The 26,135-nt window shown below is 38.5% G+C and overlaps 1 protein-coding gene across 7 annotated transcripts in view; it reads left to right on the top strand.

Annotated features, from left to right (window-relative positions):
* Nucleotides 1-26,135, top strand: part of LOC119938376 (zinc finger MYM-type protein 4) — a 63,788-nt gene that overhangs the window by 4,371 nt on the left and 33,282 nt on the right. For 4 of the 7 annotated variants that reach the window (XM_038758185.1, XM_038758189.1, XM_038758188.1 and 1 more), the window contains exons 3-10: nucleotides 722-842; nucleotides 10,143-10,235; nucleotides 13,967-14,012; nucleotides 19,758-20,282; nucleotides 22,201-22,265; nucleotides 23,948-24,118; nucleotides 24,602-24,686; nucleotides 24,953-25,205. In XM_038758185.1, coding sequence (XP_038614113.1) covers nucleotides 10,227-10,235; nucleotides 13,967-14,012; nucleotides 19,758-20,282; nucleotides 22,201-22,265; nucleotides 23,948-24,118; nucleotides 24,602-24,686; nucleotides 24,953-25,205 — 1,154 coding nt within the window. In that variant the 5' untranslated portion in view covers nucleotides 722-842; nucleotides 10,143-10,226. Of the gene's footprint in view, nucleotides 1-721; nucleotides 843-10,142; nucleotides 10,236-11,622; nucleotides 11,728-13,966; nucleotides 14,013-19,757; nucleotides 20,283-22,200; nucleotides 22,266-23,947; nucleotides 24,119-24,601; nucleotides 24,687-24,952; nucleotides 25,206-26,135 lie in introns of those variants that run through there. The other 3 variants (XM_038758186.1, XM_038758190.1, XM_038758191.1) reach the window with 3 other exon arrangements.

Genomic DNA, 26,135 nt, shown 5'->3' with positions numbered 1-26,135 from the left:
TTTGGAGGTTGAGGATGGATTCATGTAATCTCAAGTTCCTTTTATGTAATGAGTTCTCAGTTCGCTTTTTTGGCCTAAAGAATTCAAAGTACTCAGTTTTTTCCTGTGAGCCATATCAGAACAAGTGTTTATTATTGCCATTTTGTGCCTGAGGAAACAGTGATTTCAGAGAAACTATGGTAAATGGCATTCAGAATCTTGCAGCCAGTTCATCAGAGAGTTGACACTAGAACCCAGATCTTTTACTGTCAGGCCATCATTTTGTCTGCTACCATGAGTTTCTGAATTTTTCCTGATCTACATTTTTTACTTTATATTTAAAGTATGGAGAAAACATTGAGAAGATTAAAATTTGTGCTCTTTGCTAAACCTCTTTAGTGAATATGTCATGGGATATTGGTGACACTGAATTTAATTTGAAGGAAATGTGCTGGATTTGCAATGGTCCGTGTCTGTTCTTGATGGGGTGAATAGTTCTGAGTTCAGCAAGTAATTCCTTCAGCCCATTTCTCATCCAAAACATTGTTGCCATTCACCATCCATATTTCCCTAGTCAGTAGGAAAACTAGATTTCTTGAAGATGTCAATGTGTTCCTAGTTCAAATTCCTCTTTGCCTTAAACATTTTCCATTTTGCTGAAACCAAATGGCATGAAGGGATTCCCTGCAAGAAACTACTGGCCTTCCATTCAAATGACTTCTTTTGTCCATTTTGTACCTAGGTTGTACCTATGTGGAAACATACTCTCAAGTAGCTGTGTTTTTTTAAACTGCATGCGCCCTCCAAATTTTAGCTCACAGATTATTTCTGTTTGAGGTCTTCTCATCAGTGCCTATAGGAAGGTAGGTAATTTATTCAATATATTTTTTGCTTGGCTTTCTGACCATTCCAGTGAATAAAGGAAATAGGTGTGTTAGAAAAGCACCCAAGGTAGTTTATGCTATTTGTTTCTTCAGGATCATTTGTTTGCAGAAGACAGTGGAAGGAGATTAGTGTTGTCTGGAGCATTTTCTTCCTTATTGTTTGGTTTGAGGAAACTGGTTGAAGCCTAGCAGTGCTTCACCTATTTTCAGGTTCTGTGAAATCTATGCCTTACTTTGTTGACATTTGCAGCCATTTCAATTTTGTTTAAAAAAAAACAAACTATCTCCAGTGAATCGTGGAAACAAGATTTTTTTTTTCCCCCACTAGTCTAGTTAAATCCAGATTAAAATAATCTAAAATTTAACACTAACTTTCGTCTCAAGTACAGGCTTCAGAAATACATGTGTTAGAGCAACAGTGTCAACTCAAAATTTAATTGGAAGTGGATTTATTCTCAACTTCTAGATCTGGTGTTTCGACAATAAGTTGTCTAAGAAATTCAAGAAGTTCATGATCACTGATGTTACTACAGAACAACTTTTTAGTTGTTCATTTGCGATTTTTTTCGAAGTACATTTATATACCCTCTATCAAAAGGAATTGGTTAAATCTTTAAAGAATGCACAAGCATAACTGTAAGTATTTTTAGGCGATGTAGTCACTTGCTTTCTGCTTATAAAATTTGGGCAGGTTTTGTTTGTTGTTTGTTTTTAACTAAATCTGAAACACTGAAATCCTGGAAATAGCTCTGGGAGAAATGTTAAATAAAGTATTCCTAAGGATAAAAATTGAAGGGAAAATTAGGATTCACAGTGTCATGCCCTCATCTATATTTAAAATTTTATCTATAATTATCATGTTTTAGGAGTGAAAGTAGGGAGTAGAACAACTCAAAGCTCTCTGAAACTGCCAAGTCAAAGTCCCAACTTTATAAAATCCCCTCAAATCCTAACAAATATAAAACCAACCCCAAACATCCATCATAAATTGAAATTACTCTATTATGTAGATGTTTGTGTCTTTCAGAAGGATAGTCAAATTGAAAGACAAGGATGATGTACAATCAATCACTCTTTCTCCTCCAGTGCTTACTACTAGTTGTGGCTTGCAATGCTCCCTGAATAAAAGGAATAAAAATACCAATGTCTAATTTCCAATTTTATATTCTAGCTGTAGTCACTGTTATTACATTTTTCATTTAGTTATTTCATTCTGGAAAATGCTCAATCTTTTATGCACATCTAATACCTTATCTGATGGTACTGTTAAAATTAAAGCTAACTAAAAATCTACTTTGTTAATAGTGAAGTGTGCTGTGGAAAATCTCTGTCTTGTTTCTTGGAACTCTTTTGGCAGTCTTCTCTTGCAGGTGAATTTTCACGAAAAATAACATTTGATGGAATAGAAAGAATGGTAGATATTTTTTCTAACCAAGAACATTAAAATAGAAATTAATTGGGCAAAAAAAGATTTTCAGTCAAATTGTGGAAGAAGGTAACCCAGGGTTATCTATTTAACTTAATTTGAGCTAGGAGGAAATTCATTCTGTAAATTTTGTATTTGTGCCTCTGTGGGAAAAAAAATGAACAAAATGAGCAGCGTGTTGTGATGCTGTATCTTCAGGTAGTAGTAGTGATTAATAGTAATCGTGTTTACTGATTGCCTTCCGAATGCTATGCTCCGTACTAAGCTCTTGGAGAGTAAAGCAGAAGCACAAGACACTTTTCTGCCCATAAGAAGCTTACACTCTAATGGAGAAGATGAACAGAGAAGTATTCACAAGCAGTGGAATTAGGATGAATAATATTAAATGTTCAATCAAAAATCAGTCAATAACTATACTAAATGCTTGGGAGAATATAATGGGGAGTAACATAATGATTGCTGCCCTCAAGGAAGTTGCAATCTAGCAAGGGTAACATACACTAGAATAAATTACAGGTAGGCAGAAGCAGTTGAGTAAAAAGTTATGTGTTAAGTGCAACAGGAATTTGTGAATACTTGGTGTTGCGGGGGATCTGGCAATTGGGGGGAGAAATAGGGTGAGGAGGTCAGGGAAGGCCTCCTGTAGGAGGTGTGATTTCAGAAGGGCCTTGAAAATGGGGAGAGGGTTGGTCTTGTCAGAAATGGAGGAGGAGGAAGTTCCAGGAAGAAGGGGTGGGTGTGAGCGGCGAGAAAGGCGAGAACGAGCCACCATGAGTAGGTTGACTTGGGAGAAAACGAAGTGCTTGAGTTGGGGCGAAGTGGAAGAGGAGCAAGGATAAATAGGAGGGAAGGAGCCGAATGAGTTTCTTCAGGTCAGTGGGCAAGCACAAAGGCTGAATGCAGGTATAAATAAATGGGTGCAAGAGAAGGCTTGAACTTCAAAAGCAAGGCTTTATTTACTGTAATTTATTTTTCCTGTTTCAATTTGCAACATCTTTAGAATTGAATAAATTGCAGATCTACCCAAAATGGTGTTCGAATCTGAATTCTTCGTAGTGATGCAAGAACCTGTTTTGTTAGAAGATGCGTTAGTCTCTTGTCTTGACCCAGCATTTGGAACGAAGCTTCTCTTCGGGTGAAGGGTCTCTCATTGAGCCTAAGCCTATTTTTATTTGCACCGTACTCAGGACAGAATTCTCTAGGATTAGTATTAATCTTGAGATTAGTCACTCTCTGAATTCAAAGGGAGTCTTGTGTGTGCAGGTGGAAATGGGTTGAGTTTAGTACCTCTTTGGAACCTGTGATTCTACAAACCCCACCCCCAGTGAATGTATGTTGTAGCTTTCAAGATTTACAGTGAATAAGCTTTCCATAACTGAATCAATTTTGAGGCTGGTAGTAGGGATGAATTTTTTTCAGAGTGGGGGAAAAAATGATGTTCAAACTCTAAGTCCAATAGGCATATTTGGTTGGTGAAGGGAATAGAAAACGATAATAATGATAAAGGGGATAGAAAATGATCTTAGGCTTGAGTCCAAGCCCTGGTGCTGATCATTCTTGCTGCCTAAGATCAGAATAATTTATATATTATTATAAAATTATTATATATTATATATAATATACATAATAAAATAATAATAATATAATTGTTATATATATATTTACATATTTTGTTGTTGTACAGGCAGCACTTAACTCATCATTTGGTACCTAGTATTACTGAACACTGATGTGTAGGGTGTAGGTTTATTAAGTAGAGAGAGAAATGCTATTTCCTTCAAATTTACTGGAAAAGCATTCTTAAATGAAAGGGAAGGGAGAAGGGGAGGAAGACATTTACTTGCTTAGAAAGTATTTTAGCAGGGTAATTGTCTTTATATCTGTGTTCTTGTGCATAGTGGATGCAAATTCCAGGAGAGTTCCTGCATGAGGACTAGCCAATTTTACGTGGTTCCATAGTTCTTCTAACTTCCAAAGGGCTATGTTCCAATCGTTTTAACAGCTTCTTGATAATAAGCCCAAAACATGGCATTCCCCAATTTTTCTTTTCTTATATAATTTGTCCCCTTTCTCCCAAAAATTTGGAATCTTATTCCAATGTGTCCTCTTTTATTCATCCTTAAAATGACCAAATATGTCATATATCATTCTAGCCTTTAATTCTTATACTTAGACTGGAAGCCCCATATGGGGTGGGGACAATGTCTGATCGGATTATCTTGTACCTACCCCAGCACTTTGTACAATGCTTGATACATTGATACATTGTAAATTCCTAACAAATAGCATTACTTATTAGTGTTATTATATGAAATGTTTTCTGTTGGCTGAAACACTACAGTATGTATTTCTTTACATTGATTTATTTTCTTGACTAGTTTAAAATCCTTTAAAGGGTTAAAAGATTTGCTTCTACTGAAAATATTATTGCTTAAATTGGTCAGCTTCTAGTGAATGATAACTGGGCACCTTTTTAAAATGAGAAAACTTATTCATTCATTCATTCAATGGTATTTTTATGAATTTTCATTCAGCCGTATTTATTGAGCACTTACTGAGTGCAGAGCACTGTACTAGTCACTTGGGGAAGTACAAATCGGCGACATAGGCCTCAATATAATGTAATATAGCACCTCTTTACCACTCTACTAAAACATGTAACAATTAAAAAGAAACTCATAAGTTTAATTTTTTAAACCCTAGAAATGTATGATTGTTTCTTGTAATTCATGAATTATTGTAAAAAAAGAATGCAATTCTTGACAGTTAACTCCATCTCATTAACTTAAGTTCATTGTAGTCAGCCTATTTCATTGAAGTGACTAAAAATTTAATTTTTCTAGAAACTTAAATGCAATATTTTCCTTTGTATTTATTTTTATAAGGAATACAAATAAGAGTTAAATTTGTAAATATTTGAAAGTGAATTTTCTTGATTGGCCATTTTGTCAGAATGTTTTACTGTGCTGAACAATTTAGTCAAAAATGAAATGTCATATGTAGCGGTAGCTGAGACTTGAGAATTCCTCAAATTTTTATAACATAAAAATTCACACTTTAAACTACGGTTTGCACCATTTAGCACACAATTGTGAAGCAGTTATTTTGTCACCTCAAAACTATAGAAGTTATTTTATCACCAGTAAGCATGTTACTGTATGATAGCTATATACTTCCCAGCTCACAATATGTCCTGTTTTGTGTTTTGAACAAACGGTATTTATCCTGTTTTTAAAATAGAAAAAGTTTGGGAATTGTTAAAGGAATGAATATTTACAGTTGAAGGCCAAGTGCCCTGGCTTGCCTTTAATTTAAACCCCTTAGGAATCCATCCATTTAATTCATTAAATGAATTTTTTCCCCTCAGATATATTAAAACATTTTAATCCTATTTTCATGAATAAAATAGAGGTGCAACAACCTAAGGCCTCTTATCAGCAGGATTTCTGGTCTTTTTGAGGGGGGAAAAAATAAGGAGTCTGCCATTGCAGACTCATTAGAACTCCCTATTGCTATATTTCTTGCAAGTTGTAGTTTGACTGACCAAATTGGTCACATGATTTGGAAAGTGTTTTTATTTTAATAGCAGTCAGTATTCGAGGAGCAACTCTGGGCCAACCTTTCCCTGAACATGTGGCTTGAAGTAACACATAATGTGATTACCCCAGTCACTTAGTGGAACCGAGTGGCCGAAATAAAAGGCAGCTTACACTGTTAAAGCTGCTAGGGGGCTCTGTCGGAAAAAGACAAATAGCTAGCTTCTGTGTGGAACTCTATGGCTTTTAGTTGCAGAACTGAAGCTCTTTTAGTTGTAATACTCTATGGCTCTCTTGACCTCTGGGGGTTCTCTTCCTGTTGCAAAGCTCCTTTTCCTGTTGCAGGTATTTTTCAGCCTGGATGGCATTGTTGTGCTCTTCACTTCTTATGTGCTTTAAAGGTAGGCATCAGAAGAACCCCATTTGCTCTGGCAAAACAGACTCAGGAGAGAGCTGCAAATTCATTTTAACTCTTTGGGCTGCATAAGATTCAAATTGGGGAGGGACCTGATGATTGGCTGGGTGCCTGTTGTCCCTCCCAGTGATGTCACATGCCAACAGCTAAGGAGCCCTTGGGGAGGCAGAAGCAGCCCAAGGATAGTCTTTTTTTTCTTAAAGGAACTGAAAAACCTCACTCCATTCTTGGCAAGTGATCTGCTTTGCAAATTAGCAAAGGGGCTTGGTGAAGGAAGTCCATGGATTAGATCCTAAACACTTTTGATTTTTCCAGCACCCTTTCAATAACTAACTGATGCACTGCATGAGGGAGGAGGAAGAATTAGTAAGAAGGAAAAACTTCAGCTGGAGGTTGTAAAGGAGCTTGGGGACAATTAAGGTAAATTATTTGACTAATGCACTGAAGGATAAATATATTGTGGTGTGGTTAGAGAGGTGATGGCTCCCACTGTAATTAATTTGGTAGAATTTTTCAGTGGAAGAACTGTTGAACTCTGGTGTGCAACTTTGGGTTTATTGATATTTTTCCCTGTGGTTAAAGCAATCCTAGTTTGAGAAAATATAATAACCATTGGTCTTTGTTTTGTCTGTACCTTTACAATACCTCCTTAGCCCCTCCCCATCGCCCCCACTTCCTCCCTCTGCCCTACCCTCTTCCCCTCCCCACAGCACTTGTGTATTTTTGTACATATCTATTAATCTATTTTATTAATGATGTGTATATACCTATAATTCCATTTATTTTGATGGTATTGAGACCTGTCTATTTGTTCTGTTTTACTGTCTTTCTCCCCTTTCTAGACTGTGAGCTTATTGTTGGGTAGAGACTGTCTCTATGTTGCTGAATTGTACTTTCCAAGCTCTTAGTACAGTGTTCTGCACACAGTAAATGCTCAATAAATACGAATGAGTGAATGAATACCACCAAATCCTGTACAAACAATATTGCTTCCATAAGATTTAAGTAAAATGTTATTTTTCAACAGAACTGTTTTTGAAGGTCCCTTACTTGATTTAAGTAAATTGTCCCCCCCGCCTTCAAATTATACATATATGTAAATGTACTTGTAAATATGTATCTATATATTACATAAAAAGATCTGCTGAATGTCTTGTTACCCAGTTTTCCAAAAAATATTCTTAGTTTAAAAAGTTTATATCTGGGTATTCCTTTAAAGAGCCACTATGGAGTGTGAGGAGCAAATCCTTTGGGCACCTTAGATACGTAGACTATTGAATTTTTTGGTTCACTGGAGAAATTTTAAATACCCAAATAATTCATTTAAAAAAAAACCTTGAGCATATTCATAAATGCTGTAATTAATAAAGGTTTGTGAAGAAAATTTATCCACTTTTATTCTGCAGCCGAACAAGTTTGCAATTTAAAATAATCCCTTTGGGTTGCAGTGCTGCCATAAATATGATACTAGTGTTGTTCGTGGTGCTTGACATTACTTTTAGGAATATGCGTGGGATTCTGTTCCAGAGAGATGTCTATCTTGTAAGGTGAAGTTGGTCTTATTTAGTACTCACAGGGAGTGCTCAATAAATATAATTGAATGAATGAGTGAATGAATAAGGAATTAAACAGGAAGGGACCTGTTCTACTCTCCCATCCTTCCCAGCAGTATCCTCAGATGAGATCTCCTCCCTCCTCTCAAGTGCTACTCCGGCCATCTGTGCTTCTGACCCCCTTCCCTCTCATCTTATGAAATCTCTCGCTCTGTCCCTTCTCCCCTCCTTAACTTCCATCTTCAATCGCTCACTCTCCACTGGTTCCTTCTCCTCTGCCTTCAAACATGCCCACGTCTCTCCCATCCTAAAAAAAAACCCTCTCTTGACCCCACCTCACCTTCTGGTTATCGCCCTATCTCCCTCCTACCATTCCTTTCCAAACTCTTTGAACGAGTTGTCTACACGCGCTGCCTCGAATTCCTCAACTCTCTCCTCGACCCCCTCCAGTCTGGCTTCCGTCCCTTACATTCCATGAAAACTTCCCTCTCAGAGGTCACCAATGACCTCCTGCTTGCCAAATCCAATGGCTCCTACTCTATCCTAATTCTCCTTGACCTCTCGGCTGCCTTCGACACTGTGGACCACCCCCTTCTCCTCAACACGCTATCCAACCTTGTCTTCACAGACTCTGTCCTCTCCTGGTTCTCCTCTTATCTCCCCAGCCGTTCATTCTCAGTCTCTTTTGAGTCTCCCCCTCCCATCCCCTTACTGTAGGCGTTCCTCAAGGGTCAGTTCTTGGTCCCCTTCTGTTCTCTATCTACACTCACTCCCTTGGTGAACTCATTTGCTTCCACGGCTTCAACTATCATCTCTACGCTGATGACACCCAAACCTACATCTCTGCCCCTGCTCTCTCTCCCTCCCTCCAGGCTCGTATCTCCTCCTACCTTCAGGACATCTCCATCTGGATGTCTGCCCGCCATCTAAAATACAACATGTCCAAGACTGAACTCCTTACCTTCCCTCCCAAACCCTGCCCTCTCCTTGACTTTCCCATCACTGTTGACGGCACTACCATCCTTCCTGTCTCACAAGCCCGCAACCTTGGTGTCATCCTCGACTCTGCTCTCTCGTTCACCTCTCACATCCAATCTGTCACCAAAACCTGCTGGTCTCACCTCCGCAACATCGCCAAGATCCACCCTTTCCTCTCCATCCAAACAGCTACACTGCTCGTTCAATCTCTCAACCTATCCCGACTGGATTACTGCATCAGCCTCCTCTCCGATCTCCCATCCTCCTGTCTCTCCCCACTTCAGTCCATACTTCACGCCGCTGCCCGGATCATCTTTGTGCAGAAACGCTCTGGGCACGTTACTCCCCTCCTCAAAAATCTCCAGTGGCTACCAATCAATCTACGCATCAGGCAAAAACTCTTCACTCTTGGCTTCAAGGCTCTCCATCACCTCGCCCTGTCCTACCTCACCTCCCTTCTTTCCTTCTACAGCCCAGCCCGTACCCATCACTCCTCTGCCGCTAGTCTCCTCACTGTGCCTCATTCTCCCCTGTCCCGCCGTCGACCCCTGGCCCAAGCCATCCCCCTGGCCTGGAATACCCTCTCTCCACACATCCGCCAAGCTAGCTCTCTTCCTGCCTTCAAAGCTCTACTGAGAGCTCACCTCCTCCAGGAGGCCTTCCCAGACTGAGCCGCCTCCTTCCTCTTCCCCTACTCTGTCTCCCCGTCCCCCCCGCCTTAGCGCCTTCCCCCCCCACAGCACCTGTCTATATGTATATATGTTTGTATGTATTTATTACTCTATTTTACTTGTACATATTTACTATTCTATTTATTTTATTTTGTTAATATGTTTTGTTATCTGTCTCCCCCTTTTAGACTGTGAGCCCACTGTTGGGTAGGGACTGTCTCTATATGTTGCCAACTTGTACTTCCCAAGCGCATAGTACAGTGCTCTGCACACAGTACGCGCTCAATAAATACGATTGATGATGATGATGATGAATAAATTGATTGAATGAATGAATTTTCTGCATAGCCAAACAGTATTAGATGACAGCACTATGTGCTCTTAGTAAGGAAAAGAGATATTGTATCTCTGAGGTAGTATCTTTTTTCCTAAAATTATAAATGAGCACAAATTAAGGAAAAGATAAAATGAAGTGAGGAGCATGATGGGGTACTTTCATAAGGTGGTACAATTGGTTATGGTATTTTATTCCTGCCCACATAAGTATAAATACATTTATTAAGTACAGCCCTAGTATTATGGCAGCAGTTTTATTAAAATTTGAATAGAATTGTAGCAAAAACACTAATAGAGACTAATAGTAATTTGGGCAACTGAATAAATTGCATCTATTAATTGTGATTTTTGTTTTGTTTTAAAGCACAAAAGAAACAAATGAAAGCCGAACACAAAAACTGCATTTATTATGCCTGATTTGCAACCATTTTCCTAAAAAAAATTATTCATGAAAACTGTAAGTGTGAACACTACTTAGAGAAAATATTACTTTTCCTTATCTGCTGGTTTCTTGTTAATCAGGGATTTTGATATGTAGTTAAATCCAGTTTATGTGGAATGTTACTATTGGCTTTGATGTGAATTGCTGGCTTAACAAATGTGCTAAAATAGTATTTTTAAAATGCCATTTGATGGTGACTAGTTATTGTGTCAGTTTATTCTAGTCTCCTATATTTGTTATCTATGGATCCTAAGCACTATGGAAATTGATGCCTTCTTGCTCTGTACTGTGTGTACTATTTGAAAAATACATAAGCTGCTCACTGGTAGGAATTTATATTTTTATCACCACCAGCAATATAAGATTATAGCAGAATATCCTATTTCCTTAATTATATTTGCTGACATTTGAATATATTTGTGAGTCTCAAATATTGTGGATTCAGGAATTGCTCAAAGACAAACTTGAAATGTTCTGAAATCTTGTATTTCAGGCTGAAAGTCAGTAGCAAAGTTCTTTGTAATTTGTTGTGGCTTTTTTTTTTGTATTTGCATATACAATGATGGACCAAACCCTGGCATTTTACCCCAGTTTTTGTTTTCATTACTGACAGACTTGGTTCATTGCCTGCAATCTGAAACGAGGCCACTTAAAGGTTTATTGGGAAATGAAAGTTGGAAAACCGTTTAATTACTTGCCCAGTAAGCCAGTAACTTCAATTTAGAGACTCAAACATCAAAGTATGGTGATTATTTTATACAAGCTCTTTCTGAAACGTATCCATAGGGTAGGGTTCTAATTTGTGTACTTCTTTTCAGTCTTGAAGAATTCCAGAGAACATAGTTTTTTGAACTATATAATTATTCCATTTTCCCTGAAATTCAGCCCTTCCATGGACAGAACTTAAAAAGAATAATGCACAACGTAATAATAATAATAATTGTGGTATTTGTTAGGGACTGTATAGGACCATACTGTCAGATGAACATTGCCTAATCCTGCCATCTCATTTCAGCCAAAACACGTGATAAAAGCACACATTCTGACAAAACCGTGACCTACATCCCAGAAACACTAATGTAAAATTAAAATAGGGAGAATGATACCAAAGTTGCTCTTAACCCTTCCTTGGTAAATACAGCCTGTCTCTCTGCCCCTGCTCTAGTTGGGATCCTTTTGGGTTGAATGAATAAGGCAGTTCTTTGTCCATCCCTGTGCAACATTCCATGTGCTTAAGCTCCTTGTGGGCAGGGAACATGTTTACCAACTCTGTTGTATTGTACTCTACCAAACATTTAGTACAGTGCTCTGCACCATTGACTGATTGATCATATCTTCTCAGGGCCACCTCAGGAAAGGAAATAGGCCTTAGGTCCCTTGCTGTCAAGAGGATTCTGGCTAAGATCTGCAGGTGATGGAAAGCAGTGAGATGCCCTGGTAGTTTCCATAGTCAGCTCCCTCTTTCTTCTTGAAGATGAGGATTATGGTGGCGTTTTGAAGTTTTGAGGTATTTCGTCCATGTTCCATATGTTCAAGAAAAGCCCATGCAGACATCTGAGGATTAGGTCTTCTCTAGACCGTAAGCCCACTTTGGGCTGGGAATGTGTTTTACCAGCTCTGTCGTACTCTCCCAAGCACTTAGTACAGTGCTCTGCACACAGTAAACACTCAAGAAATACCACTGATTTCCTGAGAAATTTGAACAGAATACCATTGGGTGTGCACGTTTTTCCATTTCTACATGGCTTTGCAGAGGCTACTTCCTCAAAAGTTGGAACGAAGGTCATGCCTTCTTATTTTGGCCCATTTTTTAGAGCCTTAAAGGGGCTTCCACCTCCAAGGCAGAAGATTTCTGTGAGATTCCCTCTTTATGTACGATGAGTGGTTCCATCCGCACGCACTCTTCCCGAGCCAGAGTTGTAATACATATGGGGGGGTCATAGAGCTTCTGTAAGCGAAGACTAGAAGTCCTCAGTTTGGTGGTAGTCAACATGTGCCTGAATCTCTTCAGCTTTGATGTCCCACCCCTGGTTGGTAGCACGTGTCTACCAACTCTGTTGTATGGTACGTCCCCCAAGTGCTTAGTAGAAAACTTTGCACCCACTGAGCCTTAAATAAAGACCATTGCTTGAAGTACACAAGAAGCAGTGTGGCCTAGTGGATAAAGCATGTGCCTGGGGGTCAGAAGGACCTGTGTTCTAATCCTGACTCCACCACTTGTCTGCTGTGTGATCTTGGGCAAGTCATTTCACTTCTCTGAATCTCATGTGGGACAAGGCCCATGTCCAACGTCATTAGCTCGTATCTGCCCCAGTGCCTGGTACTGTGCCTGACACATAGTGAGCACTTAACAAATACAGTATTAAAAAAATACCATTGATTGATTTCTTAACTTCATCTGTGTCATCATGAGAAATTGCAAGGCAGTGTGGATGCAGCCTGGCTCAGTGGAAAGAGCACGGGCTTTGGAGTCAGAGGTCATGGGTTTGAATCCCGGCTCTGCCAATTGTCAGCTGTGTGACTTGGGGCAAGTCACTTAACTTCTCTGTGCCTCAGTTACCTCATCTGTAAAATGGGGATTAAGACTGTGAGCCCCCTGTGGGACAACTTGATCACCTTGTAACCTGAACAGTGCTTTGCACGTAGTAAGTGCTTAATAGATGCCATTATTATCAGCGCTTAGAACAGTGCTTTGCACAGAGTAAGTGCTTAACAAATGCCATCATTATTATTATTTCTTCCCCTGCTGGATATCCTTTCTTTAAGAGCAGATAGGTGGCAACTCCCTAAAAAAACATATATTTGCTAGGGCCAATTGCGGCAGAAGCAAATTTTGTCAGCTGTATCTTTTATTAACTATTCTTAAGAAAAGCATATATCCCTCAACTCAGTGTAAGGAGGTATAATTACTGCTGTGTTTGTGTAGCTATAGAGTTAAAGATCGGTTGTTTGAAATTGCTTATTTTGAAATAGTGTTTCTGGAATATTTTTATTACTTTAGCGGTGTTTTAGTGTTCAGTGAGTTCTGCTGTAATGTCTGGTTTTGGCTAGAAGTTGACAACAGAACTAGGGAACATTGTTTCCTCTATTCATCTGTTCAATAGAGTGCCATATTTTGTTGCAGGTAGCAGTTGTGCTCCTGACTGTAGTGCTGCATAGGGTGAGCACTAAAATGGAAGTTTTCCTTAAGACAAGGTTCTACAAAAATGTAGCCGCAGCATTCTAGGAAAATTGACACACACACACACCCCCGTGTGTGTGTGTGTGTGTGTGTGTGTGTGTGAGAGAGAGAGAGAGAGAGAGAGAGAGAGAGAGAGAGAATATGAGATTTGTGTCATGTACAGGGTGGTGGATTTTGCTTTCATGAACGGATGGGAGAATACAAGTGAAGCGTAATTTTCTTGGTTTCTCATACCCAGTCATCTCATGACACTCTTGTACATACATTTAGCAGAGCGGAGAAGAAACTTCAGAAGAGTTTCTTTATCATCAACCCTTAGAGATAATCTTTCACCATGTCTGAAGCAAAGACTAATAATCATGTACATGTATGTGGTATTTTTTATACCAGTCTTTAAATGGTAGTAAAAGATGTATCCTTTCAATTTGGTCCCCAGCTCTTATTTGTGGAAATTTTTCATTGTGTGTATACTTTTGTTTTAAAAATTACAACTCTGTGGTGAATTGCATACAAGTGTATTTGGTGGATGACCAGGATAATCATGTTACATTTTCCTTTTTTACAGTTTGAACAGAAGGCTGGTACAGTTTTTGATGAAATCACAGAGAAATGTAGGTGCTTCTTTTGTATACATTTACATATATGCCTTAGTTTAGTTTACCAAATTCTTGGTCAATATGAAGAATATAATTCTGTGATGTTTAGTTACTGTAATCAGAAACTTAAATATTTTTGTAACCAACATCACTTGAAGTTGTTAGGGCTAGTGTAGATGCCAGGAAGGTTTGCTTTAGGGCACTTCAAAACTGATCATACCTGCTGTGCTTGAGGCCTTGCAACCTATTGGAGCAGAAGATTGTGTAATGATCCCATTTATTTGTTCCAAAAGGCAGCTCAGTCAACTATTTCAAGCCAGAAAATCCACTTTGTACCTGAATTATAAATTACCTTGACCATTTATGTTCAGCACATAAATGGAAATAATTGCTCAATTCTTCATTTCATTTACACTTTATGAATCCAACCTTTGCATATACAATAAGTTCTATTATAAGTTGGGAGTTGCATTGTTTGAAGACTCTCACATGAAGGAGAAATTGTGTTCTAGTACATCTGCCATGACGGCAGCACTCAGGTGCACAGTCATTCCTTCCAACATTTCATCATCATGGTCTGTCCAGACAGGTGCACATTGTGGGGAAAATTGTTCCCTGATTCTTCAACAGCATTCCATCCAAATCCAAAAGACGCACATTTTGCCAGAACTGACTGTAGTAGACATATGCTAGGGTTTGCCCCTTTCATCCTAATTTGCTGCCACATCTTGGGAGAGCAGTTCTATTCATGTAGCATTAAACAGATCCCTTAGTAAATCATTCAGCTAGAATACTGGGTGATTTTAATTCAGTATGAAGAAAAAATTCCCAATAGTTGTCAACAGAATTTCCTATTGGAACCAAACCTTGCCCTGGCTAAGGTGCCTATTCATCTCCACGTGGGGCTCACAGTTTAGGAGGGAATAGGATTTAATCCCTATTTTACAGATGAGGAAACTGGAGGCCCAGAGAAGTTAAATGATGTGCCCAAGACCACACAGCAGACAGGAGTCCTCTTACTCCTAGGCCCAGATTCTTTGAAGTCGTTTTCAATAATTTAGAGTATTATTATTATCAAATACTGTCAAGTCATTTCCAATTCATAGTGACTCTATGGATATATTTTCTCCAGAACGTCCTTTCTTCTGCCATAATCTGTAACCTTTCTAATGGTTCTTCCATTATCTTTGTATGGTCTCTATCAGTCTAGCTGCTGGTCTGCCTCTTCTACATTTTCCCTGGACTTTTCCTAGCATTAGTGTCTTGTCCAGAGAATTAGTCCTCCTGATTATGTGTTTAAAATATGCTAATCTAAATAGTCATTTGGCCTTCGAAAGATCACTTTGGCTTAATTTGCTCCCATTTGTTTGTTTTTTGGGCAGTCCATGGTATTCGCAAAAGCCTTCTCCAACACCACATTTCAATAGAATCAGTGCTTTTTCTATCCTGTTTTTTCATTGTCCCGCTTTCGGATCCATACATAACTTAGAGTAAAGGAACAAAAATAGCTAAAACTGCATGTACTGAAATTACTTTATAAAGGCATGGAGAAAAGTAGGTTGGGTCAATGCACCTCCATGCAGTTTGCTTAACAGTGAGTGACAGGAAAGTGAATTGCAACCCACTGTATAACTATATTGAAGTGAATTGCCTGGGATTGATATTCACTCTGGCTCTTCGGCTGTTTATTTATGTGTGATGAGTGAGTAGCAGAATTTAGATGTCCCTGATCTCTGTGGTCACCAATAATGGTAATAATAATTGTGGTATTTGTTAGGTGCTTACTATGTGCCAGTCACTGTACTAAACTCTCAGGTTGGACACTCAGGTTGGACACAGTCCCTAGCTCACATGGGGTTCACAGTCTTAATCCCCATTTTACAGATGAGGGTATTTAGGCACAGAGAAGTGAAGTGACATGCCAAAGATCACAAAGCAGACAAGTGGCAGAGCTGGGATTAGAACCCATGACCTTCTGACTCCTAGATCCGTGCTCCACTTGATCCTGTAAATACCAGCAAACATTGGGAAAATAAAATGACAATTTTTATTGCCTCCCCTTTAACTATTTTCATTGCTGAGAACAAATACCTAGCAGTTTTACAAGATTTTTTCATAAAATAATTACAAACATTATTGGCTATTAAAAGGGAACCAAAATGAATTTGATAAATAGTTGCAACAATTAGTGTTTTGCTTGCTATGAACTATTTTAGAGTACTTCATGCCAAGATGTCTCTTCTGAACATTCCAGAAATTTACCTTTTTTTTTTTTTTGGCCCAGTTTTTGTATTTGCAGTTTAAGGTGAAAGAACCTCTTATCAAAAACTGGCTTACCCACCAGATGGGATTTTCTGTCAATCTAAACTCAGTGAATAGCAAACTCCAGATGTTAATTCAGTTTCTGTTGTCACGTTTCAATATTTGATCTTGATATTTCCCTTTTGAAATTCAGGATTCAGTTATCAGTATGTTTCTTTATGTAACAGTTATAAAATTATTGGGATTTATTACAGTTTTCATTTAATTATATTAATTCATCTTCTGTCCTTAATTACAATGATTAGAAATGTACTTTAAAAGAAAAAAAAGTTTCTTTGGGATTTCTTACGTAACACCTTAATACTAATTGTCACAATAGAATCTTTAATTCTTTTATTTGTAATTTTGTGATAAAAGTTATTTCTGCTCCAGTCATAAATAGCAACTTCAGAAAACAAGCAAATTTCGGAGGGAGTTGAAATTAGGGTTCCGTTACATAGAGATATGTGGTGATGGTGATGGTTAGTTCTAAAAACTAAGTATTGAGAAAGTTTGTAAGAAACAGTGGATGGGAAAAATGTCATAATCAATAAGAATTTTGAGCAGTGATTGACATTAACATGAGGCATACCTGACTGTACATTTGTGTGATAAGTGCTTTGGGAAGTTCTAAAGATCAAGATATCGAAGACTAAATGACCCCTTAATTACCTTACAAATGCAGTAATGCTAGTAGAAGGCCTTTAAACAGCAATAAAATATAGTTTATTGAGGAAATGAGAAACAAATCTATTGAATATGATGTTGTTAAACTTGATTAAATTTAATAATAAAATTTCAGAATAAGTTATTGTTACAGTTTGGGAATAATATCCAGGCTAGACTATTTTAACACTGATTAATTTTTTTTACATGACTTCCTCAGCTCTCATGGGAAAATAATTTTCATTATCCTATCCAGTTTTGGGGTGAAATGTTATTGATTACCTTCCATCAATTATGTAACAAAATCATCCTTAAGAGTGTTTTGAAGAAATAACTTTTATTTAAAACTAAATTATTGGAGCTAGCTCAAGGCAAAATAGCTGTAGAATTTGAAATTAGGCCAAGAAACCAGTGTTAGTATAATTGCTTTTGTAAAAGCCATGAAGGGTTGATCTCAACATAGGTCTTTTTCCCATTCACCCCCCATGGAAAGACCTCGTAGCCATTGCAGTCAGTCTCTAGCTGGGCACAGAGAAAACCAGCTAGAGGCGATATTACTCATGACATTTGCATGTATTTGCAGTTTATCCTTGCTGTTACCAGAATATCTTGATAATGGGCCATTTTGGCATGGATTATTTTCAAAGTGAAAGGAAGTTTCTCTCTAAAACACTCATTGATTTGTGTTCTTTGCAAATTAATTTTGGAGAGGTTTTCCTTTGGAAAAGTGACCCTTTTTAGACTGGTATATCCAGAGCAAAACAAACTTCTGCCCTCAAATAAATTCTGCCAGGGTCAGGAGGAGGGGATTAAAATCCATGTCATAGAAATTCTGCCCCACGCCCACATCTCACCTCCCACGTCTCACCTGAGAGCCTACTCTGGAGGAGACGGTAGTGGCAGCATGCATGCCTGATTAACAGGTGTCAGTTTAGGTTTTTCCACATGCCTTTCATAATATCCTTAATTTACTGCTATTCTAGGAAGTTTTAAGAAAATGAAGCTGTTAACCTTGAGAAAATGTAGCAGAGCTGCAGGGAGAACTGTTTTGGTTACAGCTTTATTTTAAAGCAAGGGCTTCAGTTGTTGCCCTGCAGAAAAATACAATTTGTACCCCAGAGAGAGAACTATTTTCCATACTGTAGGTTGTTGGCTGATAAGAGCAAAATAGCCATAGGAAAAGTTAGCACCACAGCAGATCATAAATAAGGTCCAGATAAGGGAAAAATTAACAACTAGCATTCCCTTTTCTCTCTCCCTGGAGTATTAATGCAAATAGACAGACTTTCTGGCTTGTCAGGCTTTCAGCCAAAGTAAGTACATGATGATGAAAATAAGCCTACTGTAAAACTTCACTAATTCATACCTCATCGGTTTGGAATTTGAGATTATTCAGGTGGGGTTTAATCCCATTTCCTCACTTTACCTTCTTTACTGGTATCAGAGAAGGTTGTTTTTAAAGTAAAAAGGAAGGATGGGATTGATCAGTGAAGCTGCAAGGAGGAGATAAGCAGAAGCAGTGGGCTGGGGGTGGGGGTGGGGAGGGGTCAGGGAAAGAGATGTTTCCTGAGTCTTCAGTGGCCATGATCAGATTCAGAAATAGACTACTGTAGATCCTTAGATGCTAACCCTAAGCTTAACACAGATGCACCAATAGCCACATCCATAATACTGTACTAAAATAGTATTTAAGATAAACACTTCAATAATTCAGACTCCCACTAATTCAGCTGGGGAGTGGTTACCACTGTCCAAATTATTGAGATTATATTATACACTGCATGTTTTCACTTGGCATTTTGGATAGAATGCTGCTAGGGAATTTGGGAATAGTTCATCAACAACACACAGTGTTTTGGATAGAATGTGATGGGGATGTTGGAAGAAATGGTTGCCATCAGTTAGGGTTTGCTTACTACAATGTTAACTTTTCTTATTGTAGTTTTCTTCAAGAACAAAATACCCACGCTATAGGAAAAATGAGCGTAATTATAAATTCCTCTTTCTTTTGTTGGAAACTGGGCTGCTTCTGTCTGGGCTGTTAAACATGTAGAATTGGGATTTTTAAAAAAGTTGGTTTATAAAAACAAGGAAACTTCTGAAAGCTAGCATTACTCCTTTTTTTGATTAGGAGGTGTGACTTTCAAATGTGTCTGGTGCCTCAGTCTGAAGCCACTAATTTTGAGGAAGCAGAGCAATTTTATTTTCAATGGAAATTAAGATTATCATTGCCCATTAAGATCTGTAACGTATTAAAGTGCAATTCATTTTGTACTTCCATTTCAATACATTCCCATAATATGAAACGTAGTACTCAGAGAGTACAATTGTGTGTATTTATATAACTGTTTTGTAAATGAAAATAGAGTTGTATTTACATAGCCAATTAATTCATACAAATGTATAGGTGAAAATACAATGATTAGGCAAATGAAAGCAAATTCAGGTAACAAAAATGTTTTTTGCTGAAATGTTGATACTCATAAAGGTAATTTTTGTGTATGTCAAGTTGGTACAGTTTTTAAAAATGTAAATGTCTCTTGCCTTTTATGATTATGGTTATTGTTATCAGTTAACGTAGAACATTTGGCAACCATACAAAATGCATTTTTCTGCCTGTTGTGATGCAAGTCTTTCATTCTTAAACTGGCCTTTTGAATTGTCACTTGTAAAAGATTTTGACCAAAAACATTGGTTGAAGTGCTCCTGTCTGTTATTGGTTGTTACCATATATTTTATGCTTGTAAAACCTGCTATTTCAAAACTAACCTAAACCACATTTTACTATTTTAGGTGGTGAGATCATGGATATGGAAATGTCTGAAGATACAGACCACAATTTAACCCCTGGTCTTGACAGTATGTCTTATGCAATGCAGAATCAAACGGGATCTGAAAATTCACTTTTGGATGAAGATGATTATTTTCTGAACTCTGGGGATCTTGCCGGGATTCCAGTTGTTGGGAGTGACAATGAGGATGAACACAATTTTAGCACAAAGGACAATCTCCCTTCCACAATTCATGCTGATGACAGTTTGGGAGCAGAGAGAAGAGGCACAGAACCTGAGTCAGACAGTGAAAAAGAAATACAGATACAAAATAAAGTAAAAAAGGACCTTCCTAAACAGTTTGATCAGGGCTCTGTATTTAAATCAATTCGTAAAGATTTTAGTTTAGCAAGAGAGAACAGTAAAGAGACATTTTCAGGAAAGGAGAAAAATAGAGAAATTCCTTTTCAAGAACGTGAAAAACGGTTGGATAAGCCCCACAAGGAGTTGGATTCAAGGTTGAAAAGCAGTTACTTTGATAAAGCAGGTAATTAAAAAACCCATTGGAATAAATCATAGAATCGAGCGTTGGGGGAAAACTAGAGAACATCAGTTCTTAGAATTATTAATCAGAGTCTTGGGTTTGATTAACTGGAATGGGAAACATAATGAAGGCATTTTAGTTGGGGGTGGGGGTGGGAGCTAATTGGTGGAGAGCCTTGAAGCCTAGAATTAAAGATTTTGATTTGATCTGCTAGGTTACTGGGAGCCTCTACGATTCTGAACAGGGTAGAACAATGCTCGAAGAAGATGATTGTTGTTGCTATGGTAGAACAGATGAGTGAACAGAATCTGGGAGACCAGCAAGGATGCTGCTGGAGTAATATAAGTGCGAGGTAGTTGTACCACATATTCCTGTTCAGACCTTAATAGAGTTATGTAAAAAGAGTTTTAACGTTATAAAATAAGAATATTATGAAAATTCTCCTTTTAAGATTATTGCTCTTGCCTCCTTGTCTCAAAAGTAAATAATAAAGGGGGCTAGAAAAAAGGAAAATGGGGAGTAGCAGAAGCTATGCATATGCCATGGATGGATAGTCGTAATATTCTGTTGTAGATACGCTGAGATATGTGAGGAAGAATTTGCTTCATGAAATGGGTTTTCATTTAACCCAGTAGCTGAAAAGTCTGACAATTTTGTGCCATTTATATAGTAATGAGATTACAGTCATTGACAATTGTGTGTGTAGAAGTACTGTGATATTTCATCTTTTCCCCCTCCACCCTAAACCTCTGGCCATGCTTCTGCAATCTCTGACAGAATCTGAGTTACTTCTCATTCCATTCTCAGGAGACCCAGCACCTCAAGGTTTAGCAGCCAGTCTCTCTAGAAAAATGTTGTGCAAACAACTGTGAGTGAACGTGGGCGAGATCTGGTCTTGGTCCTCCAGAAGATATATTTTTAGAAACAGACGAGGTCTAGAAATGCAATGTGCCTAATGTAGGAATAGAGAAATCTCTTAAAGCTTGTTGTGGGCAAGGAATGTGTCTACCAACCCTGCAGTATTTGTACTCTGCCAAGTACGTAGAGTAGTGCCCTGCACACATAAGCACTCACCAAACACCATTGATTTTTAAAGTTCCTCGTTCCTTTTCACGAAGCTGCAGTACACTTTCCCTCTTAAAATGAGGTTATTCCTAGCTCTTGACAAAAAAACAACCACAACCCTTCACTCTGACCTCGGGCCAATGATAAATTTTCATGCAGCAACATGTTCCTTGACAACCTTAGATAATGGCCAACAGAGTGATGGGAAGATACGACTTTCAGGCAATCAGTGGTATTTATTAGGTGCTTACTGTGTGCAGAGCACTCTTAAGAGTTTGGGAGAGTACACTACAATAGATTGTAGGGCAGGATCCCTGCATGTCCCCCAGGATGGCAGTTATAAAGAAAAGCACACACGAAAGAAGCTACCCTTCTCTTATCCTGAGTACATGGTGGAAGGTGGCAGTCATCAGATAACTGGTTATCAGGGGTCTGTGACAATTGGATCAGAATGATGCTTTTTATGCTGTTGGGGTTTTTTTAAATGGTATTTGTAAAGTTCTTACTGACAATGTACTAAATGGTGGGGTATATACAAGTTAATCAGGTTGGACACAGTCCCAATCCCACATGGGGCTCACAGTCTTAATCCACAGTTAACAGATGAGAAACTGAGGCGCAGAGAAATTAAGTGATTTGCCCAAGGTCACACAGCAGACAAGTGGCAGAGCTGGAATTAGAACCCAGCTAATACTTGAATCTTCACTACAAGTTGGTAGAAAAGGAGTATTAGAGGTAATTAATGAGAAGGATGTTTAGGGATCAGGTTGGCAATCTTGCTGATAAGAGATGCTGAATAAATGATCTCCCCATGAAAAGTTGTATCTGTACATATATACTTTTTTTTTAAAAACAGTAACTAGTCAAGTGGAAGAAACGATACGAACCCAGTTACCACAAACCCCAGAAACAAACTTCAGGGTGAGTGTTCAATAGTTTGTTGTGTTTTAGACATCCGAAAATTCATTCTAATTAATTTTCAAGTGATATGGCCTAGCCTTTTCAACAAATGGTTGGGATAGATCTTCCCAAATATTTGGTCTAAGTGTTTGGTAAAGTTCTAATTTGTTTTACTTGTTTAATCATCTGGTTGGTTAAAGCCTTCTTTGGGAAGAGCCAAGTAAAGACATGTCATTGTGAACCACTTGACCAGTGGTTGCTTTATTTTTATTTCATCTGTAGTATTTAAATCATTCATTAATCATCAGGTATCCTCTTCTTTTTCTTCTGTGTGTGTGTATCTCTTTCTCTCTTTTTTTAATGGTATTTTTTAAGTGATTACTATGTGGCAGGCAAGTGCCATGCATGGCTGCCCCATCCCTTAAGACTGTAAACTCCTTGAGGGCAGAGTCCATGACTCTTACTAATGATAATGATGGTATTTAAGAGCGTACCATGTGTCAGGCGCTACAGTAAGCACTGGGCTAGATACTAGCTAATCAGGTTGGTCGTCACAGTCCAGGTCCCACATGGGGCTCAAAGTCTTAGTCCCCATTTTACAGATGAGAGAACTGAGGTACAGAGAAGTGGAGTGACTTGCCCAAGACCACACAGCAGTCACGTTTCTTCAGAGGAAACCAATACAAAGGACACACAAATGTGTATTTGCTTGTTGCTGTTCCTTTAGCCAAGAACAAGCCACATTAAGTTGAACATGTGCCTGTCACCCATTTAAGGGGGCTGTGTATTTTTAAATCTTTTGGGTTGAGTCTTAGAAATCCAGCCCATACGGAACTCTGCTCCCTTAGTTTCTCTCCACAGGGCACCCAATTTTTCTCAGGTGCCGCAAGACTTTCTCTCCATTCTAACTCCTTTACTCCTTCCTTGATACTACCTCCTAGGTTAACACTGGAAACCTGGGAATGGCCTGCTCTGGTTTTGAGAGGGGAGTTTTCCATTTTAATTTAGGTAATCTGGGGAAGGAGTCTGGAAATCACATCAGCCAGATCACCCGGAATCTTGAATATGTATGTGTATTCATTGTCATATTTATTGAGCGTTTACTGTGTGCAGAGCATACCATGTGGGGTTCTGTACTGTGAGGGGTGTGTTGTGGAAAATTACTGTATAGTACCCATTGATTCAGTGGGAATTAATGGGTTGGGGGGTAGATAGGTTGAAGATACCATCATGACTGATGCTTTTCCAATATAAATTTCTTTATTATGTCCACCATTAGCAGATTGCTGTATAACGTTGATCTGCTGCTGAGTTCAGAGCTGTAAAGTTCCAAAACACAAAGTTCAGTACAGTAAGGCTAAGGCATAGGCTGGGAAGTTTAGCTGTATTACACCTTGACCAATGTCCTGCACATGTGTTCATCTGTTTCTTCCAAAAACTCAGTTTCCTTCCACTACCTTGTGAATTGGGTTATACTTACACAGACTCATGTTGAGGGAAAAATATTGTCTAATTTTTCCATCATGTTAGAGTGATTCATGTACTGAAAATATGGATAATAGCAAGGCTGGGTATATACTATATATTCTTATCTCTTACATTTAGCTCTACTCTAGTTGGAGAGTTGAGTTCTGTGAAATAGTGAGAAACCTGAAGTTTTTTGAGTATTCAATAATACCTTTAGTAATCATATTGTATTTTAGGAGTCTAGCTATCCATTTACTGGTAAGGAGTCCATTGGTCAGGAACTGGGCAATTCCTTTGCATCAAATATTAGAATTAAAGAAGAACCTTTGGATGATGAATATGATAAAGCAATGGCACCACAACAGGGGCTGCTAGACAAAATTAAAGATGAACCTGACAATGCTCAGGTAAGTTTTTTTTTCCATATTATTTTACTGTGGCTGCTTCACAAAATGAATTATGTATTTGAGTTTGGCTATTGTGCTTTGTTGGTTGGAGATATAGTATTTCCACCTCATTGGGTTAGAGCCAGTATTCAGATAGCTGTGGGGTCTGTTGAAAAACATATATAGGACGACCCACTTTGCTTTCTGTTTTTATGTGGAGAAACTAGAGGCTTCCCTCCCCACCACCTTTCAAGTTAAGATTAGACTTGAAAAAAGATCAAGATCCCTTAGCAATTAAAAATATTATGAAAAACAAGTTGTTTTTCTTAAGGATGATGATATGAGGGGGCTAAAAGAGTAGTGTTTCTTTTTTAAAAAAATAATTTGGGAGAGGCCTTTGGGATTTAAAATGTGCTGTTTTTAATAATACACTTTCACTTTTCTATTGCCTAATTGTTAAGTCTTTTTGAAGGCAGTATTTCATTATTATTCTTTTCATTTCAGGAGTATGGTCATGGTCAGCAGTCAAAAACTCAAGACGGGGAACTGAAAATTAGTGCTGTTTTTTCTGTCAGTGGTAGTCCTCTTGGTAAGAAAAAAATATTCCTAATTAATTCTGATTATTCTGTCACGTATTAGTAGAAGAAAGTGGTTTTATGCTTTCATCCACTTTTACATTTGGGATCTTCTTAGCATTATGAGCAAAAGAGACAGGTTAGCTGTTCCTGCTAGATTTTGACTGCTGGTTGGATTTAAAGACCGAGAGAGGTCTGAAAGAAAAAAAATCTGTATACTTAAATGTTCATAGTAAATACTAATGAAGTTTTTTTTTCCCTATTTCTTTTGCTTTTCTAGCTCCCCAGTTGACAACAGGTTTTCAGCCTTCGCTAGCATCTTCTGGCATGAATAAAATGCTTCCTTCAGTTCCAACAACAGCTGTTCGAGTTTCCTGTTCTGGCTGTAAAAAAATTCTTCAAAAGGGACAAACCGCATATCAGAGGAAGGGGTCTACTCAGCTATTCTGCTCAACACTGTGCCTCACTGGATACACAGTTCCACCTGCCCGTCCAACACTTTCTTCCAAGAAAATCTGCTCAAGCTGCTCAAAGTATATCAATATTTTCTATATGTGCCCTCATTTGTTCAGTTTCTTCATCCTTCGCTTGCAGTTAGACATTTATGGTTCAGTAAGTTTTTTTTTTTCTGAAGAAATGTTGCTTCTGTCAGTATAAGCATGGAACCTGTTGATTGTTCCTCATAGACTGATTTAGAAATTGCTCTAGAGGCTTGCAGACTTCAGAAGTTTTCAGAAGGAGGGGCCCCCAGGGGGCCCCCGGAGTCTGACACTCAGCATGGGTCTTGTTCTTCGCAAAACTCCGTAGGGCAATCACTGGGGCTTAGGGCAGACATCTCCCCTCCCAGTGCAGTCGTCCAGGGCTGGGGGCTTTGGGGCTTCCAGAGCCACTGCACTTTTGCAAGCCCCATCCCTGGATTCTGAGTCAGCGTTGTAGTCTTTTTCATTGAAATTCTCTTCACTAGAAAAAGACAAAGTAAATGTTTCTTGATCTTCTACTGGGATTTTTAGTACTGAAAGATACTGCCCTTAAGCCATAGAATAAGCATGTAGCACTTCCTTTCCCCACCCCCAGCACAGATCTTGGAGATGAGTCCCCAATAACTGCTTAGCCCGTAGCACCCAGCCCTCTCAAATTCTTGATTGGCAGGCCAGCTTTACCAAGTGGGGGCGGTGGGAAGCTAGCTACTTCTTACCTTAGACTTACTCCTAAAAGTGCGTATTCTTCTGCCAATGATGTTTCATTTGGATTATTGGCCCACTCTCTCCCATCAGTCCTAGGCTGTTAGGATCATTGAATCATTCAGTGACCATCACAAAGTGGCTTTGATTCAAGTCCATTTGTAGCCAGTCTTCTTTTTCTAACAGAGGGAAGGTCCCCTGTGGTCATTTGGTTCTTAAAGGGTAAATTTAAGCTCCACCCTTTGATCCAACTCCCCCTCCCCCTCGCCTTGGGACATCAAG

The sequence above is a fragment of the Tachyglossus aculeatus genome, chromosome 16 (genome assembly GCF_015852505.1).
Source record: "Tachyglossus aculeatus isolate mTacAcu1 chromosome 16, mTacAcu1.pri, whole genome shotgun sequence".
Lineage (NCBI taxonomy): Eukaryota > Metazoa > Chordata > Mammalia > Monotremata > Tachyglossidae > Tachyglossus > Tachyglossus aculeatus.
This window is presented reverse-complemented; position numbering and strand designations above follow the sequence as displayed.